Below are 18,656 nucleotides of genomic sequence, written 5' to 3'. Positions count from 1 at the left end.
AATTGTGCTCGAATCCGGTCACCCATGTGACTTGAGTGTTTTATGACTGATAAAAGATGACTTCTTTATTCATACTTGATCAAGAACTTGTTACATCATATATGTACATCCCCTTTAAATCTTCCCTCGCCATCTTTATTGAACAGACAAAATCCAAAAAAACAGACTCGGCAAAAAGACTTGGCGGCTACTCGACAAATGTATTTATTAGGAACAATGGGATCCCCTAGCTTATTGTGGATTATAGCAGTAAACAACAAAACACATTTCACTTTCTTTTTTTTTTTCCTCTTTAAGTGCTACAGGTTTGCGATTATAGGTGTAAAACAGTACAGCAACCATAGTGCCTACATTCTTATATGTACAAGGAATACATTGCAACAATAAACAATTGAGTAATTCGAGCGAGCTGTGGCTGCTTTCCGCCCTGCATACGCACACACAGCAGCAAATGATGTCGTGGACAGAAAGCCGATTACAATAGTACAATTAACATAGTCATGGCCAAGCAACATCTTTACCTCCTATGGGTGACAAATTCAACATGAATACAAGTTGACTTTGGTTTGCAGCTATCTAGGACGAGACGGTGGCAGTTTAAGCTGTGTACGGCGACGGGAAATAAAACGTGTAGTAGCCTCAAGCCAATATGGACACTTTTGATTCATTTTAAAAACATCGTGGTGTTACAATAGCAGCCGGAAAATAATGTCGTTACAGTGTTATTCCATAGAAAGGGGGGGGGGGACTTCAAATCACTGACTTAACTGTTAAAAAGCTGGTACCGCTCAATAAATAGACAATGTTGTTGTTTATGTCCTCTTCCACGCTGTTCTCATGTATAAATATTGTGAGACATCACTGTCTTTCACTCATGCAAAGACTTTCATTTTTTAAGAATACAAAAAAAAAAACTGTACACAGAAGAAAAAAAAAAAAATCATGGATCACTTCCAGTTTTTCTGTTAGACTGAAACACAAGACATACATCAATAAAACAGGAGCTCTTCGATGAGAGGAGGGACTTCTCAGGTTCCATAACAGAGGAACAGTTTTTTTTGTTTTTTTTAAGAGGGTTGGGGGCTGATGCGATTTTCCAAATCAAAGTAGCTGAGGTCACTACCGGACCAGACGGCTACTGCAGCAGGGTACAAACATACCGATAATCAGGCCCATTATGAGAACCACTCCCCCCTTCAATCAAAGTGGGCAAAGCCTGATTATCGTATGTTCCATCGTAAATGTTAAACCTGTTTAATATTTAAGGTGGCAAAGCACACAAAAGTGTGTCATCAGAAAAAAGAAAATAATCTGTGTTTGAGTGCGCACGTGTGTATGAATAAAGCAACGACAAACAAACGTAAATAACGTGTTGAAGTTGGCGATGACTTCTCTGGAGGATTCTTTTCCCAGCAGGAATACTTTGCTAATTCCCTTCCATGAAACGCTTTGCTCCTTTTGTGCTCAGTTCAACGTGCTTCTTCGGCCTTCTCTCTACCATCTTCTTTGTGTCCACCAAACGTTCACTTTTCTGTGCTTGAACGTTCTGGAACTAAAATCCCACTCGCATCCAGCTGTTAGATTGCACGATGTTGACGCAAGTATTGGGACACATGTCTCCATTAAGGAATGACACAGAACATGTATTTTCCCAATGTCTGATAATTTCATGTTCATCAACTTGTTTCTTGCTAAAATACCAACATTTGCGTTTCACTTTTAATAACATTGTTTTTTTTATATATATATACACCAAACCTTTTGAAAATAAATTAAAAAGTAGTGGAATAAACAATAATTTTTTACTGGATTTTGATTTCAGACATACTGTAGTTATCCATCCATTTATTTATCGGTTCCACTTTATTGCGGCTATCCATAGGTGTCCCAATACTTGTGTCCGTGCAGTGTACACATCCACTTCCTCCACTGATCCATTATACATTCTGAGCAGCTGTTCTTCACAGGAAGTCCTTTGATGGGTGGTTGCCGAGAGAGGAGAGGGGGCGTAAGGGGGTAACCGGAGTCTGCAGTTCAAACGGGGTCCTCCGCCCCAACAAGCAGGGGCAACCGCAATGGTTCGTCCCCATCGTCCGTCTCATTTCCCCTTTTGTGACACGTGCAACTACTGTCTATGCTAACACAAGGTTCATGCTACTACTAGTCGAGAAGAAGGCGAGGTTAGGAAAGCTAAGGAAAAAAATAAAATAAAATCTTCAGTTGTCCTCTATGTTGTCAGCGTGATGATGTGAACTTAGTGTTTACTGGAGGGAAGGCGAGAGGGGGGGGGGGGGGTTGAAGTGTTTAAAGCCAAGTAGAGGGAAAGGTGCCTCACTTCTGGGTGAGGTACGCGCCGATAGTGAGGCTGGCCGCCCCAAGCGCAGCCAGACCGAAGACTGTCTTGATGGACGGCCACGAGCAGCTGAAGACCGAGTCCCTCTGCCGGTCGTACAGCTCCACAAAAGCGTCCTGTACACAAAAACGACAGCAGGCTTTCGTTAGCGGGTCAAATGCGATATGGCGCTATGCCATCTTATCTTTCTGTGTTATTTCAATGACGTTGGCTGGCAGTAGGGTGAAATGGATTTGTGCAAACAGATTTTGCCGTTTGTCCCTTTTAGAAATGATACAAAGGTCATCCAAAACAGAATCCGGGCCCAGTTGCAAGGAAGTCACGTGAATTAACATTCAGCAGCAAAATATTTCCCCAGTCATCAGATCTCTGGAAAATAACTGGCTAAACAGAAACACAATTATCAGCTTGACTGGAATCCGCAAGAGATAAACAACCCCCCCCCCCCAAAAAAAAAATATTTGTTTATTTTTCTGTATGTAAATCCCTCCTCAGAGCAGCCTTCAATATGTGGTGTTGTTGTTATTGCGCCCATGCTGCCAGCAGAACCATTACACTTCACACACCCGCCCACACATAACCTCAGACACCACACACACACACACTTGACAAACACGGGAATCACCCAAAAAAACTCGCCAACTCTTGTAGCAGATGGTACATTTTTGTGGCATTACGGTACTGGAGCACAACAAATACTCGACTTGTTTTCAAAGACGCCTGCCCCGCCATAAAATGAGCCTGGGAGAAAATGCTACCAATGTGCGAGTGTGTGTGTGTGTGTGTATCACACACATCTGTTGATGCGCACTGACAGCTGGACAGGAAGTCCATCAGCTCAAATGAAACAAACGCTGTAACGTCAACGCTTTCTGATATCCAGTTAGCGTTGGAGGCTAACGGACGACTTAACGTACGTTGACCTCAGCGTGACCCGCGGCGTGACTACGACTCCCCTCTCTGGAATGTCGTACGTTACAAATTGTCGACTCTCACGCTGGATTTCCGAGTTTTTGGTCTGCCGGAATGTCTGATTCTCTTCGCGATCATCATTGTGAAATATTTTCAGCATTGATACAAGAAAAGCAGATATGCTGCATTTATGGAACAAAAGACTATAAAAAGCCAACGTCTATTATTAATATGTGCTTTGGGGAGACAAGTATTTCCTGCCCCCCCCTCCCTTCCTGTCCCATGGCATTCTCAAGGCCGGGGGGTGGTTATCTGGAGGTGGTCTCTGCGTGTGCGTCACCCAAGTCAAAGCATCAGCAGTTTGTTCCTCCTGCGAGCCCTCGGGTGCCAAAACAGTCGCCACTTGTGAAACCGCACGGCAGTTCCTCGCTTAACACTGGAGCCTTTTGAGCACTTTTATTTTGGAAAATGCCGAAGCTCCCCCCGACACCCCCTTCTCTCCTCCTCCACCTCCTCCTGGTCTCCAGGATGCGGGTATTAATTAGAGAACAAGCTGCTCCAGTCAGACCTCCAGCTGAGGGGAATGTTTTGCTTGGCAAAACACAGAATCCAGCTTGCTCCCTCTTTCTTTTTGTTCTGTTTCTTCTCGGGCTTCTCTCGTAAAAAAACGACATCTCAATGGCGTCACGTGACGACCCATCGTGACGCGTGTCCTCGACGCGACCCAGACGGAGCGCGCAGATTGTCCCGTGTTGCCGTCAAAAACGTAAGACAACCAATTACAGTAAGAGGCTGCCGGGAACGCTGATGGATGGTAAAAAAAATTCCACAGCAGCTCAGTTGGTGATAACTTTGCAGTGGGAAGAGGAGGAGGAGGAAAAAGAGGTGTGACGTTGGCTGCTGATACTGGAGGCTTGTCAGGTGGATGTCATGAGATTTCAGCGTGCTTCACTTTTCCCTCCTGAAACTTGTGAGCCACTCTTTTTCCGAGGAAGAAAAAAAATCATGTGACTGTGAAAATACAAACATAACCGTTGATCTCTGGCAAATGCACAAAAAAATTAATATCTCCTCCCCCCCATTAGTGTTTTAAACTTTCATTTTGCAGGGTTGTACTTCTTTGATACCAATTCTACAATTTCTACAAGCTGGGGCTTTGGCACCATCTTGTTCTACACTTGCTGATTTTTTTTTCTTATTAAGTGTGAGGTCTCACTTATTGTCCCTTTCCTCTTGAAGTGACCTCCATTATGGAAATGTAAGACTCGGAGGAATCCTAATAAGCAGCCGGCAGCGTACATAAAGTTGAGGAGCGGGCGATGAGCAATGGCAAAATCAGCATTTATCACAACCACAACACTTCTCTGGGGTGGCTGTTCTTTTTGGAGAGAAGGGATCATTGCCTTTCTAAAAGGTCACAGGGGCAGGCCAGGGTTGCCAGGTCGGCCGCCGGGACATGCGGAAACCCTCAGAGAGACGGATTTGGGGAGGGTCGCCTGAGCTGAGCGTCATGGTTACCTTGTTCATTTGCTTTTCCCACCGGCGGGAAGCCTCACATTTGCTTTTCGCAGGATTTTGGACCTTTCCACTGGGCATCTTGACTCATCTTGTGCACAATGAGACTCAAGTGTGTTGTGTGTGTGTGTGTGCGCGCGTGCGTGAACGTTCTGATGGGTAATTGCAGGCCGGCTGAGAGCGCAGCGAAAGGGATGTGGGCTAAAGTTCAGCTGGTAATTAAAGGGACCCGATGTGGGCTTGCCCGTATTAAACGCTGTATATTTATTTCCAAAGCGCATTTTGAAATATTGCACTCGCCGCCCCGCCTGTTGGCTCGCTTTGATTTCCTAATGAGCTTCCGCATGACTTCTCGGCTAATTAAAGTCAAACAAAAAAAAAAGCAAGACTCAAGGGATGGTAGGGAAAAAAAATGCAAGCTTGACATTTCTGTTCCGTGTAATAGATCTGTACGATTTAGTTAAGCGATGTAAACTACACAAAGCAACAAAATAATTCATTGTAACGCTCCATGTAAATTTACGACATCAGAGCACTTAACAGGAGTCAATCTCGAGGGTCACGACCCAGATTCGGCCCGCCCTTCCGTTTTCTGTCTCGCCCCCCCCCCCCCCCCCCCCCCCCCCGCCTTTTATCTTGACGTCGTATGTCTTCTACCTCCGAGTTCAAACATGCGCTCATTCCCGTGTAAGCACAATACGAACGCACCTCCCGTAGACACAATGGCAGGAAGGAGAATAACCTTGCGGCAAGGTCGACTTCCATCACGTCCCCCTTGCGGGATCTGTTGACCCGCCTCCAAATAACGAGATGACGTTTATGACGGCGCTCGTTAGCTGGGCAGATTTACCCCTACACATTTCTTTTTCGGTATTTACTTCCTGGCAATGGCGTGACGCACAGATCCGAATAGTCTGTCATTGTAAATGCGGGAGAGAATGTCTGTGATGGTCAGATGGAAAGTCCAGGGTAGACTCAACCATGTATCTCCTAGCAAATGGCGATAAATGACATTCTGTCTGTCGTGTGTCAACTATCCAAGTGGGTCAGTAAACAATCAAGCGGTGCAAAACGAGTTCCTCGTGGCTCTCGACCTCAGAGGCTCATCAATATTCAAAGGTGTGTCAGCAGCATTTATGTGTTTACAAAATAGACAAGCGCGTCACCCCGTGGGAGCCATGGGCTCACATCAACACACCTACACACGCCCGGTGTCATTCCATTGTCTTCTATTCTATTGCATCTGTTATTCTCCGATGCCCAATCTCAGACATTGTAACTGGTCCTTGTTCCTGCACATAGGATTTTTTCTCAAGATCTGAAATGTCTTCTTTTTTTTTTGTAAGTATCTCACACCTCGGATGGCCTACAACTTTCATTGAAGAAGACCTTAATGCCTTCTATTGATCCAACATGAAACGGTCCACAAGGTGACCTTTGGGGGGGAGGGGGGGGATTATTATGGGATGGATGCAGGTTGTGTTTGCTCTCCTGTCACTTGTTCTCCTCTGCGCCGTTTACTTTCACTCTCTTTAGCATGCAGAGTACAAATCATGTCACCTCTAGCGCAAAGACCACTTTTCTTCCCGTCCTTGAGAATTGAAAGCGTTAAAGGACTGGTGTCAAACCCAAGGCCCTAGGCTTGGATCTGGGCCACCACATCATTTTATGTGACCCAAAATTCGTAAAAATTTCCAGTTATAAAAATAGTGACGTTTCTGGCATCTATTTTGGAGCTTCAAGTTTGTATTTATAGGTCATGTCACTTGTAAACAGTTGACCAGAGAACTTCGTGGAATCGGAACGACGGAAAAGTCGGCTTACGAAAGCTTTCAATGTGCACCGATGGACAAGGTGAAGTTAGTTGGACATCCGGCTTTAACACCGGCTCTATAAATGGCTGCGTCTAAAAGCAGCCGGCGTTCTCTACTCTGTCACTCGGTCGGAGGAGGAAGTGACCGAGGCCAGTCGGACGGAAAGGCTTGAGTGCTGCTGCCGCTCGCTATAAATAACGACCGGCTTCGGCTCTTAGCGAAGCGCTGACAAATCCAATAAAACCAGCCTCGGTCCAGCTACTCGTTCAAAAGACGGAAAAGTGACGCTCGGTCACGTCCGGCCAAATAAAGCTGGCTTTGCCACTAAGTCGGCCTGTCTACCGCGTAGGTGGCTAATGGTCCCTTGGCAAAGAACGTCAGCTGCTGGCATGACCCGCCCACGACTTCCACGGAAGCGACCTTCTGCTGAGAAGCTACGTGTCGCTCTGATGAATACGCACTGACTCACTGGAGTGAATGAAAGAAGAATCTGTCTGCCAGTTAATGATCAGACATCCGATAATTATCCGAGTTGCTTTCATTCAGCGCGTACGGGAAGCCAAACGCTATCTGTGGAAAACAACTCGAGAGCTCCGAGGCTGATCACTTCAGATGGGAATGTCCTGATTGTGAACTGTGTGGGAAGATGCCAGGTCGACGCTACCGTGACAAAACACCAGCACATGGGTGACACTGGAAAATTAACGTGAAATACTTTCCAGGTGTCTTTGCATGGAAGCATACGTGTGTTAAAAAATACAAAAAGCTTAAGGCTTGTTCAAAGCCACCTTTGGCTAGTTTAACCATAGCAAATTTTTTTTTAAACAGTTTCCAGTTGCGCTAACACTGCAGCTCTGCTTACCTTTTCATCTTTGAGAAGATGGGGCTTGCTGGGTTTCACTGAAACCTCAGACGGGACATTTAGAGACTGTTTTAGAAGTAGGCAGAGAAAAGATTTTCTTGGTTGCTCAACACTTGATGTGTGGGCTGTAATCTAGCGACCAAAGTATTTGTTTACAAGACGTTAAAAGAAAGACTTTTACATCTTGTCCTTTCAAAAGAGACACTCGGTGACCTTTTTACGACCACGCAATCGTAACGTTGACAGGCAGGGGCTGAAAATAGACAGACTAGCGCTTGTTGGAAACGCTGTGTGTGTATGTTTGCGTGTGTATGTGTGGTTGCGGGTGTAAGGTAGCTTGATTGTTCTCGATTTGAAAGGGAAGAAATAACGTCACTGGGATTTCATTCAAATGTTCCATTGTTGTCTCTCCACTAACGCAACCGTATGAGCTTGACATTTTGTCTAAAAGAACCTTTTCAGGGAGTGATTGCACAACTATTTTTTCAAGTTCTCAACATTTCACTTAGTGTAAAGTCACTTCCTGTGCCAGACGCCCCGGGATGACATCACCGTCTGGTTTAAACCGAACGGTCCTAGAGCCAAGTATGGTTAAATCAGAGTGTGTAACTAGGGAAAGAGTACAAGCGGGCCAAACATGCACTTATAAAGCAAGAGAGGGAGGGCCGGAGTCGTATTAGACATCGTAACTAAGAGATTTTCTGTTTGTTTGAAAGCATTTACTGAACTCTAGCCCGGGGGAAAGTTGACTTCTCAAAAGAAATGCACGGCCTTTTGATGGAATCCCAACTCGGCTCTGTGATTTAGGGGGATTCGCCAAACAAGCGGCGTGTAATGACATCTGAGAAACAATTTGACATGTCGAGCGAGGAACATCAAAGTTCCGCCGTCGTCTCCCTCGGTGTCCCCTTTCATCTTGGAGGGGGCTCCTCGCTTGCTCTCCAGAACTGGATGTGGTTTCAGGTTTGCGCCCTGAAAACGAAGCCCCGCTATACGGGACGAACGGACCAAGGAAGAACCAACGGCCGTCCGGGGGCCGTCGGTGGGCGCAGTAGAGCGAAGCCAATCCAACATCTCAGATGTCCGATAATGTCAAAGCAGACAATTGAGCGTTTGAGGCCGGACTCCCTCGGGAGCATCTTTGAAGTGGGAACAGAGGAGGCGACCCGACCCGCTTTGCAGAAACTCCCACCAAGCCGCAGTGAAGGCAAGCCGCTCTTATTAGAGCAACTGGCACAAAAAAAAAGACAAAGTGAAGAATTTACATCAGACAAGCTAACAATTAGAATGATACATTTCTTCTTTAGATTTTGTGGCAGTCTGGAAGCTCTCTGGCACCATACTGCCCCCCACAGGCCAGTGTTGGTTTGCCATGCGTGGGATCACTCATGTTTTTAAATCACTTTAGCTCTTCAAAAACAACCAGATGAAGCCAGAATCATCTCAACGTCCTCCCGCCCTCCGCTCTCTTCTGAGTCTGGGGAAAAGTTCAACGACCTCTCTCAGGCAGGCAACCAGCTGATTTTCATGGATAGGAATTCTAGGAATGCATTGATGCGGGGGAAACAAACAAGCGGTTTGATATGAGCCTTTAGATAAACGAGTCTCCTGTCTTAAAGCGAAACATGCCCCACGCATTACCCATGATGTCATCCAATAAGTTCATCTGAACATTCTTCAGCGATGAACCAAAGCCATCTGACGCCATTCGTTTCTCTTTTGTGTGAGGCGCGGAACCGCCTTCGTCACGGGGGCAAATGATGATAAGTCACCTATTGTGACAGCCGAGGTCTGGAAAGGTCCATGGTGTGTGGGAGGAGGCATTTTTGCCTGTGTTGGAAATGTAATTAGTTGGGAACTTCCTGTTGTGAATGCTTCTGAGGGCCAAAGTTAACAAGTTAAGCGGGAATGATGCTGTCAAAATACTGTATAAGCACAAAAGAGGAGACAAATATGCTTCGGGTGACAACCTTGAGTAATTTGTGTTAGGATTGAGGTTCGAACCCGATAAGAAGAATTTCCAACATGGTTCTTCAGATAAACTGAACAGAATTTTCAGTGGCATTTGAACACTAGCTCACATTTAAGCTTTCTTCAATTTGCACTTCCCGTGGCCCCAACCTTTGACCCCGAAACATTCCTTTGCCAAAAGGTTTTTTTTAGTGCGACGCATGTGAGTACATTACTTTGCAGTCAGCAGACACGTCAGCTGAGAATCAGATGATTGTTGAGTCAGATGACAACAAATTAGACAACACGTCTCCTGCTTTCTCACCCTGCAAGAACAATCTCTGCTTTTTGTCTTATTTCACAATTCCGCACCTGATGGTCACATTAGTTCGAGACCGTTAAGCTCTCCACCGTTGCTTCACCTCTTCTTAGTTAATATCACCTTGTCTGTGTTTACGGTGGAGCGCCGTTCCGACCGATTTGTACGCAAGACGTAAATGTACTGCAGCGTAAATCACAAACAAACGCTGACGCGGGCAGAAAGTCACAAGTGCGTGACGTTCTTGACCTCCAAATTTCATGTCGGGAGAAAATTCCATGCAGGTGTATTGCCCTTGCAGTATTTCTCGACCTTTTGTCTTCCATGAAGTGAATAGACGGACTCAAATTAAAAATTAAAAAGCAGCAAATGATGGTAGACTTGCGGGCTGGTTTAATTTTTCAAGTTGCCTTCATTATACAGAGAAAATAGATTCTTATTAGATTTTTTTTTATAGCCGTACGCCATCAAATGTGAAAGACAAATGAAGCACTTTATAGGTCAATTTGCAGACTTAATTAGAAGAGGGTGCTTTGCTTCCTCCGCCCTCGTCTAGACATGCCAACACGTTTTCCGTTCATGACAAATGAATCGAGACGGACGAAAAATGCGTCGTGACGGAAAACTGGCGGCGGCATTCCGTATTGTCAAAAAAAATGCAACTCAAAACAGCTCAGAGCGGGAAAGAAAAAAATCTATCAATCTGTCAAGTCCTCTGGATTCCAATTCTCGCCATGTTCTTTGAAGTGGATGGCATTATTGAAGTTGCCACGACAAACCGACAACCAATTAAAATTTGCACTCGGGTAAAATTGATGCCCCTCCCATCTGACGATGGCACGAGTTCAAGGGTGTGGATTCTTCCCTTTATTCAATCTCCTCCAGACATCAGGAGAGTTACAAGTTACACACTTGTATGTAAAATCGGACTTTTTGAAACAACCGAGATTCTCCTTCGATTGTAATAATATTCTTAATGCAGTGCATTCAAACACCCAAATCGATAGAACGTGTTCCTTTTGATGATATCCGAGCAATGGCTGACCTCACTCTGTGTTTTCTGGACAGATCCCATTTCCAGATGCTACCAAGGGCATACGCTAACCTTGCATTTTGGAGAACAATAATAATAGCGTACTGTTTGTTAATGGCCAGTGTTGCACCGGGAAATCCCAGCTGTGGTACTGATACTGTGCACGTATACGTGTGTGTGTGTGTGTGTGTGTCCTGGCTCCGAGAGAGGGAGTAGGCACCTCGAGGCCATCTGCTCCCCGCCATGCTCACATGTCACACTGTGACAACAGAGAATTATTGATTCACACCGCCACATCCGCTTGTGTGTGTACACGCCGGCGTGGCGCGCTGTCAGTGTGTATGGGCTAGTGTGTACACACACACACACACACACACACACCATTTGTGGACAGCAAATAATTGATTTGCATCAGTACATCCGCTTCTGTGTTTGCTTATGAGTGTATGCGCGTGTGTTTGAACTTTTTGCTAAGTTCAAATAAATTCTCATGACAAAGGGGTGAATGGAAAATTCACTTGAGAACTGTTGTCACAATGTGAGGTTAGGCAAACGGTTGTTTGTTTATACGCCCTCTTTGATTAATTGGCAATTAGTCCGTTGGTAGACTCGTTTCTTGCCCAAAGTCAGTTGGGATGGACTTCACAAGCAACGACCAAGCATGGTTTAAACAGATGTCCCAAATGTGTATATTTAAGGTACAGTATATTTTTCTTGAAAATATATTCGACTCTGTGTTTTGAGTTATACGATGTTTGAAAGTCCCAGTCGAGCAAAACAGATGACCATCAGGGTTGGAAAGCCTTCTATCTTTCTTTCTTTCCATCCATCCCTCCCTCCCTCTTATCTTATTTGCATGCAGTCATGAACCAAAATCAGCAGCCCATCCAAACAACAGCCTAATACCCTGAGACCTGGCTGCCAGTGTCAGGTAACATCCCTAAAAAATGCAAGGACACGCGAGAGGCTTCTAAATATAGAGACGGTAGCATCACTTGCTCCGCTTGCAGCCGCTTAATTGTCATGTTAAGCGTAAATCCCGCCTCTGTTGGCTCCTGTGCAATCATGATGTTCTTATCAAACAAAAACACCACCTCCGAGTTGAAAAAGAAAAAGCAGCCTTAACGAAGCATCCGAGCTGGCGGATGAAAGGGCATTCCACCTTTTCCCGCCTCGGTAGGAGCAGGATAACGAGGAGCCCGCTGGGAGCCTGACTGACTTTGCCAACGGGCACAACCTCGTGAGCTGTGCAGCATATCAATATATATATATAGAGCAAGGTTAAACGTTTCTTCTGATTGTCTGGTTTGGGGGACACTCCCACCCCACCCCCACAAGGCTTTTTAAAAGAGATCTGATATTTTCAATTAATTGCTGGTTCAACAGTGGCCAGATGGGACTTTTTTTTTTTTTTTTTTTATAACACGCCTGTGTTTAGCTAACAGCATAACAGACTGTTGCATTGCAAGGCTTTTGGCTAGAGTCAATTATTTCTCAATAGTTACACCCCAAATTACAATAGTCCCTCAGGTCACTCGTAACTAGTCTCAGTTGTTTTCACAGTAGTGTGAAAATCTTGAATTTTCAATATTTTTCCATTTTACGGAAGACCAACATGCCAAATCTTGTCATTATTTTGATGAATGCCTTGTGAGCCATGTCATAGCAGCAACCAGTTGCACCTCTATTTGTGTCCTCCAACAGTGGGCTTCATGTTGCTTCCTAATTGGCTATTGTTCTACGTGACAAACTGGGATTTGGCCCAACTCACAGTTGACCACACAGAAGAATTCAGCCATCGTAAATATTGAACAGGTTTACGATTATCGACCCTGCCCATTTTTCCAAGCAGTTTGGGGGGGGGGGGTAATGTCACTCCACACTATCGTAACCGATCAAGATAATCTTTTATACGATCGTTACTTTGCACACTTTAATCAAAAGAGAAACCGCTCCAATTCGTTTCGATCGCCCATAAGGGTGCGCTCTACTGAAACATTTGAAACATCTCAGGAATGTGTAACCTTGTGCAACAAGAAGTTCTCTACGATAGATCTCTACTCGCAAACAAAACATCTTGTGTACACAAGTACATTGCCTGGGTTTGTCCCTGAACCATAAGCGGGACAAAAGAGCAAAAAGGCCCACACCCTTCATTGGCCACTCAGGAAAGCAACACCCAGCTCGTCTCCATTATTTATTTACAATCTCGCTTCCCAAGCAGACATTCCTGCGGCTCTCCTGAGGAGAAAAGGCCTGAATCTAGTCACACGGGAACAGGGTGGAAACGGGCGCAGCAACACAAACAAAAACAAATCGCTAAATCTCGGAGACATTACCCCAGCAGCTTTTTAGGAGGTGTCGCCCAGGTGCATAGTTGTGACGTGCTCCCTAAACGCGTCTGGAATGTGCACGGAGGCCACAAAAGCATGTGGAGTGTGTGCTCATGAAGAATATAGAAAAAGAAAAACATCAACTCTTCTGTCTTTGCATCATTAGATGCTAGAAATCCTCTAGTCGTATGTCAGCCTGTTTGTTAAGATGACTGACAGCTCAGACCATCAAACTGACTTCAGAAGAAACCAACCAAAAAAATTCTAGACAGTATCGTACAACACTCCCCTGTCAGAAACGGGGGCAACGTCTATCCTAATGCATTCCAAGCCGGGCCTGTGGACTGGTACAGGTATTTTTGAACAAAGCGGGATATTGCCGCAACTGTAAAAAAAAAGAAGTGAGTGTTAATCTTGACACCCTGGTACCTACCAGTACGAGTATTCTTGCACACACAGGGTGTCCCACCTGTCACCGTCCCGAGGCCCCTTTTAAACTACCGAAAGTCGTAATCTGTTGTCGCCTTTCTGCATAAATGGCATCCGCGGGGAGGATGATGTTAATTTAGCCATCCTTGCGAACAGATCTCCATCTTCACTAGTTTGCTGTTTAATAGTACCTACGCTATGCTACCAACGAGATTTATGGAGCGGTACTTTTTACCAATAAATCACAAAGAGGGTTCAAACGTTTCGTACTAGCATTTCAACTTATACTGTAATTATCGTCAATAACCGTATTTAGCGTCCTTGAAGTGTCTCTTTGTGTAAGAGAGATACAAGTGGTATGTTCAAACCGTGCTTGATCATCAAAATGATGGTGACATAAACAGATTAGATCATGCCTTAATGGATGGTCTTCAGTTTAGCATTCTAGTGTCATTCTCTCAGCACACGAATTAGGATAATGCGTTGGAGTTGTGCTTTTAAAGTGCCATCTGCCATTTGCTGATGCCTCGTAGTCGGCCAGATTATCCAGTTAATTGATCAAGGTATCAACAAATGCCACTTTTGTACCATTATGTGTTTATTAGTATAGTTCGGTATTTTTTTGATCACTTGCCCCTTTTTGATTGAATTCTTTTGATTTTGGTCTGCTTGGAATTTTTACTGAACATGAAGCCAAATTTAGGGATTGCTTACAGATTGTGTCCAAACATTTGAATTTTCTGGGCGTTTTGCATGCACAAACAATTGCAGATTCCAAATAGCATAATCTTGATATGAAGTTTTCATATTATTTCATCCCTACAAAAACAGCCAGAGGCTCTGTGGTGTCTTTCCAATGGCAGTCAACAGTGTGAAGGCTTAGCCTCCTTCCTCGCCCCTCCTCCTGAATTCCTCAGACAAGAATGTCTGGAACAAGCCTCTTTGTGCACAGAGGATCTCAAGGGGGATGTCAGATCTCTTCACTCCATAAAGAAACTCTTCATGTCAGTCCGGGCCCGTAGGAAACATGGCGGAAGACTTTTGCATCACTTGGCGGGACACGTTTGAATGGAGCCCACCCCAACAGTACTTGGCGACGCCGCTGATACATTAAACAGGAGACGCAGATTGGAGATAAGTGTGATTTTTATTTTGGCCCTCCTGTGAGTGTTTAAATGCTCTTCCTTTTGTAACTTTGCTCCACCGCCATTCAACTTGTCACCTAAATGGAGATTAATGACTTCCTCCGCCATCTCACATCCACTCAGCCACAGTTGGAGGCGGAGTTTGGTGGTCCAGATGCCTGCCGCATTGTGGCAAGGCTCACCTGTCAACTGGCATCAGTGTGCTCCAACCCCCCCCCCCCCCCCCCACACACACACACACACCTGGCGGCTTGTTGCATTCCTTTTGGCAACCTGATCCAAGTTCGTTAAAAAAAAAAAAAGGCGCTCATGCAGGTGCATTAACTCCTTCCTTTCTCACTGAGATGAATGAAAGCAAATGATAGAACGTCACTATACAGTTCCAGATAAAAACAAGGCCACATTAGCATGGAAAGAGTCATCCAAATAACACAAAAATGGCCACTGAGCAAATTTTGTGGAACTAAAAGTAAGTTGGACTCAGCAGCTATAAGCAGACACTCCTATATTTGGTCCCTAAAACAACAGGAAACAGAGGGTGGCTGACAGACAGCTGTTTCCACGCCACTCTGGTGTGTCCAAAAGCCTGATTGGCCTTTAGCTATTTTTTTTTGAAGAAGAGTGGAAAACACAAAACAAGAGACTAATCATCACATCTATTGCTCTACAGAATTTTTAGGAACACCAAATCCCCATAACCGAAGTATCATCCCGATTGTGTGTCATTTGGCAGATGGCGCATAAGTACCTAAATAAATAGATGCAATCGCTCCAAAAAAGGGAGCAATGTGGCACATTTTTGATCCACGTAAAGCAGATTAAAGATTTAAAGAAAAGGGGTCAGCGCAAGTCAGAACGAGGAAGTGATGCCGCCGTGTCTGTCCGCCTAGTGGCTTCAGGGTCACGACAGGGCCCGGAGCAGCTGACTTGAGGGCAAAAGTTGAACTACAACCTAGAATGTTCACCAGAGTCAAGAATTGAAGCGCTACATTGCTAATGACTTGCCACATTTTGTCAAGTCAACAAGTTTTCATGCTGGATGTTTTCCTTTCATCTAACATGCCCTTTGGGCACAAACTCCATCTGGTTGGTTCAATTTGTACACGTTGATATTCAGGCAATCACTTTCTTTGGGTGTTTTAATGATACGTCTCTGACATGAACAACTTTTTTGCCCGTTGTCCGTCAACTCCAGTTTGAATGTATGCATCCAACAAGACTTGATGCAGCTCAGACCAAGATAGGCTCTTCAGATGTTGCTTGAAAGTGGCACTGGATCTTCGCCCATTTTAGTGACCAATCCAAAAAATGCATTTGGATGAGAACTACCAAAACCTACAGTCAAGTCAAAAGGCACTTAGCCTTGAGACATCTTATGTTCGTCAACTTTGTAAATTTACTCTCCATCTACGGTGAGATGATCCAGACTAATCCACGGGATGCTGTCCCGCTTTCTCTGTCTCGCCACCCTCATGTCCTCCCAGCTGCAAAGCATACTGGAAAAGATGACCTACATTATTGTACCGTAGGCGCCGCCATCCATCGCAGCCGCCCGTCCTCACACACTTTGGACCAGCGCAAGTCAGAACGCTTGAGCCCAGAAGAAGCTCCGGATTAGCGCCCGCTGCTGCTGGAATGGCGAGCAGCCTTTGATATGCGGCACAACATGCAACCTTGCAAAGACACCCTCACACACACTCGAGGGGAATCTTAAACGCTAAGACGGAATCCTGCAGATGAATCATTGATGCCCCCCCCCCCCTTCCACCCCCTTCCTCGCTTACTCCAAAAGCCGCGGGCCAAAATGAGCGAGTGCCACAAATGTTATGTTCTCATTAAAGGCACCTCCACTAATGAAGAGGCTAATTCCTCGCAGATTGGTCTGATGAGTTCCAAGATGAACGCTCGCTAGCTTGGTGTAAAAAGAAGCCAGCCGAGCACCAAGCGATGCCAGCAAAAGTGGAATCGCAAACAAATTAGTCAGTGACTAAATCTCACACACCTACCTACGATCATTCTCAAGAGCCACCTGCACTATTCCATTGAACATTTGTGAGCACTATCGAGGAAAAACGGATTTCCCCCGACAGCTGGAGTTACCATATTTCCCTGTGAATGGAGAATACAAAGAGAGGAAAAGGCATGAAGAAACAGCCATGCATGCCATAATTCTGACCAGTCTTCCTTTCTTTCTCATGTCCGGTGGTTTTTCTTTTCCTTGATGGTGATCTGATTGTTTGTACACATCTGCGCTGTGGCACAACATTTTATTATAAATGTTCCTCATACTGTGTAACAACATTTTAAACGTCATGTTATATGGATAATGGAGACACATTCAATGAAACCCACCCAATCACAAGCCAGTTTATCCCTTAAGTTTCAATCCAGTACACTTTTACAAGGGTGCCGTCTTATACAATGTTTCATTTTGAAATATTACCATTTTGATGTCAAATTTAATTCCAAATATTATTTAGGATGATGGGATCGGCCGAGATAGGACCATACTGCAGCTCGGTGACAGATGCGTGCGTGACTGCTCGTCTCCCAGCACAGTCGGGAGGGCGGGGCTTTGGAAAGAGCGTCGGGAGGTGTGACGCAGCTCGCTTTCTGATTGCTCGGATCCGTTTGACGGCCAACGCCAGTGTCTAATCAGAGCGGCGCACGAGTGGAGGCCGCCCATCCTGCGCCTTCGTGCGTAATGGGAACATGTCGAGCTTTTTTCGTTGGCAACCTCGAACTACAAACGTAATATAATGTGGCGTGTGAGGTCACATCTGCAAATACGCGCGCACACGGGCAACTGCGCATCGACACGCCTTCAACCCGCAGCAGCAGCAGCAATGGAGGAGCTGTGCTCCAGCGGTACCGAGAAAAAAAAAAAAAAAAAATGCTCAGCCGAATCACACATACCCAGCCCCCGTTGTCTTGGATCCAGCTGCCGAGGGGTCCGTTTAAGTACTCAGTCATCCACTCGGCAATGTTGTCCACTTGCGACGTCATCTCCTCCTTAGTGGCGCACTCCACGCACACGGTCCCGCCGAACTCGAAGAAGGCTATGATCCGGCCCCAGTTGACGCCGTCTCGGAACAGTTCGTCAATCACCTCGGCGAACCGTCGCTGAGCAGTTGTGGAAGAGAGGTACAGCTGCCGTGACATCTCTGTGAAGTCCGGCTGGTAAAGTCTCTCTAGTTCGTCGCCGGCCTCGCGTAGGACCCGGTGGATGTCGGCGAGCGGGTCAGAACCGGGGTTACTACGCTTGGAGTCGCAGTCGCGCTCGGGCCCAGCGCTGGCTTCGCGGCACCGAAGCACCAAAGTCGGCGAGGAGGCGACCAGTAAGCCGTTATTAGAAGCGGCGGAGGCATCGTCCTCCTCCTCTCCGCGAGCGGCACCGAACCCCCACGCGTAGCCGCGTTTGGAGAGTTTATGGCAGATATAATTCTCCACGATGCTGCGATTTCGCTCGTTCGCCATCTGGGCTTAATTTGGCACTTTGTACTCTTAGATTTGGCTCTTAAATAAAAGACATCGTGCATCCATTCGGTGCACTGCTTTGCGCAGGGCTCATCCAAAAGTGGACAGCGACCACAACGAACCGAGTCCACGCCTCAATCCCACGCGCGAGCAGGAAATGAAAGGTTGTAAAAGTCCCCACAAAAAGCTGCGAGGCACACTGGCGAGCTTGTCTTTGCATGGAAATCCAATACGCGGAAGAGGCTGGAGGGGGTGCGGATGTATTCCCAGTGCGCACCAGCCAGACATGGAAGAGTTGCGCAGGGGAAAAAAAAAAAGCGGGGCGCAAAGTTGTCTGCGCCAGAATGGCCGCTCAGCGCCGTGTCGCCGACGGTTAGTTGAGGCGGCGTTTGAGCTGCACTTCGGAGACCACTGACTAGGTTCACTTCCATGCAGAGCCCTCCTTCTCTTCCTCCCCCTCCTGCTGCTGCGACTCCGCCAGTGGCTGCTTGACGTCACTTACGCAAAGTGCGCC

At 45.9% G+C, this 18,656-nt stretch overlaps 1 protein-coding gene across 1 annotated transcript; it reads right to left on the bottom strand.

Moving 5' to 3' along the window:
• Positions 1-180: 180 nt before the first annotated feature.
• bcl2b (BCL2 apoptosis regulator b) lies at positions 181-18,609 on the bottom strand. Its single transcript, XM_085931052.1, has 2 exons — positions 17,582-18,609; positions 181-2,469 (listed from the first exon to the last, which is right to left on the bottom strand). Exons 1-2 carry the CDS (start codon positions 18,140-18,142, stop codon positions 2,332-2,334), a joined length of 699 nt encoding a protein of 232 aa, XP_085787178.1. The 5' UTR covers positions 18,143-18,609; the 3' UTR covers positions 181-2,331.
• Positions 18,610-18,656: the final 47 nt, after the last annotated feature.

Source organism: Syngnathus leptorhynchus, chromosome 14 (assembly GCF_054491065.1).
Source record: "Syngnathus leptorhynchus isolate UIUO chromosome 14, UIUO_Slep, whole genome shotgun sequence".
NCBI lineage: Eukaryota > Metazoa > Chordata > Actinopteri > Syngnathiformes > Syngnathidae > Syngnathus > Syngnathus leptorhynchus.
Note: the sequence above shows the minus strand (reverse complement) of the source record. Positions and strands in the feature narration are given on the sequence as shown.

Coding starts and splice junctions, on each gene's coding strand:
- bcl2b (XM_085931052.1), bottom strand. CDS start 18,142: ATGGCGAACGAGCGAAATCGCAGCATCGTGGAGAATTATATCTGCCAT. Junction 2,470..17,581: donor TCCAAGACAACGGGGGCTGG/GTATGTGTGATT, acceptor TTTTGTGTACAG/GACGCTTTTGTGGAGCTGTA.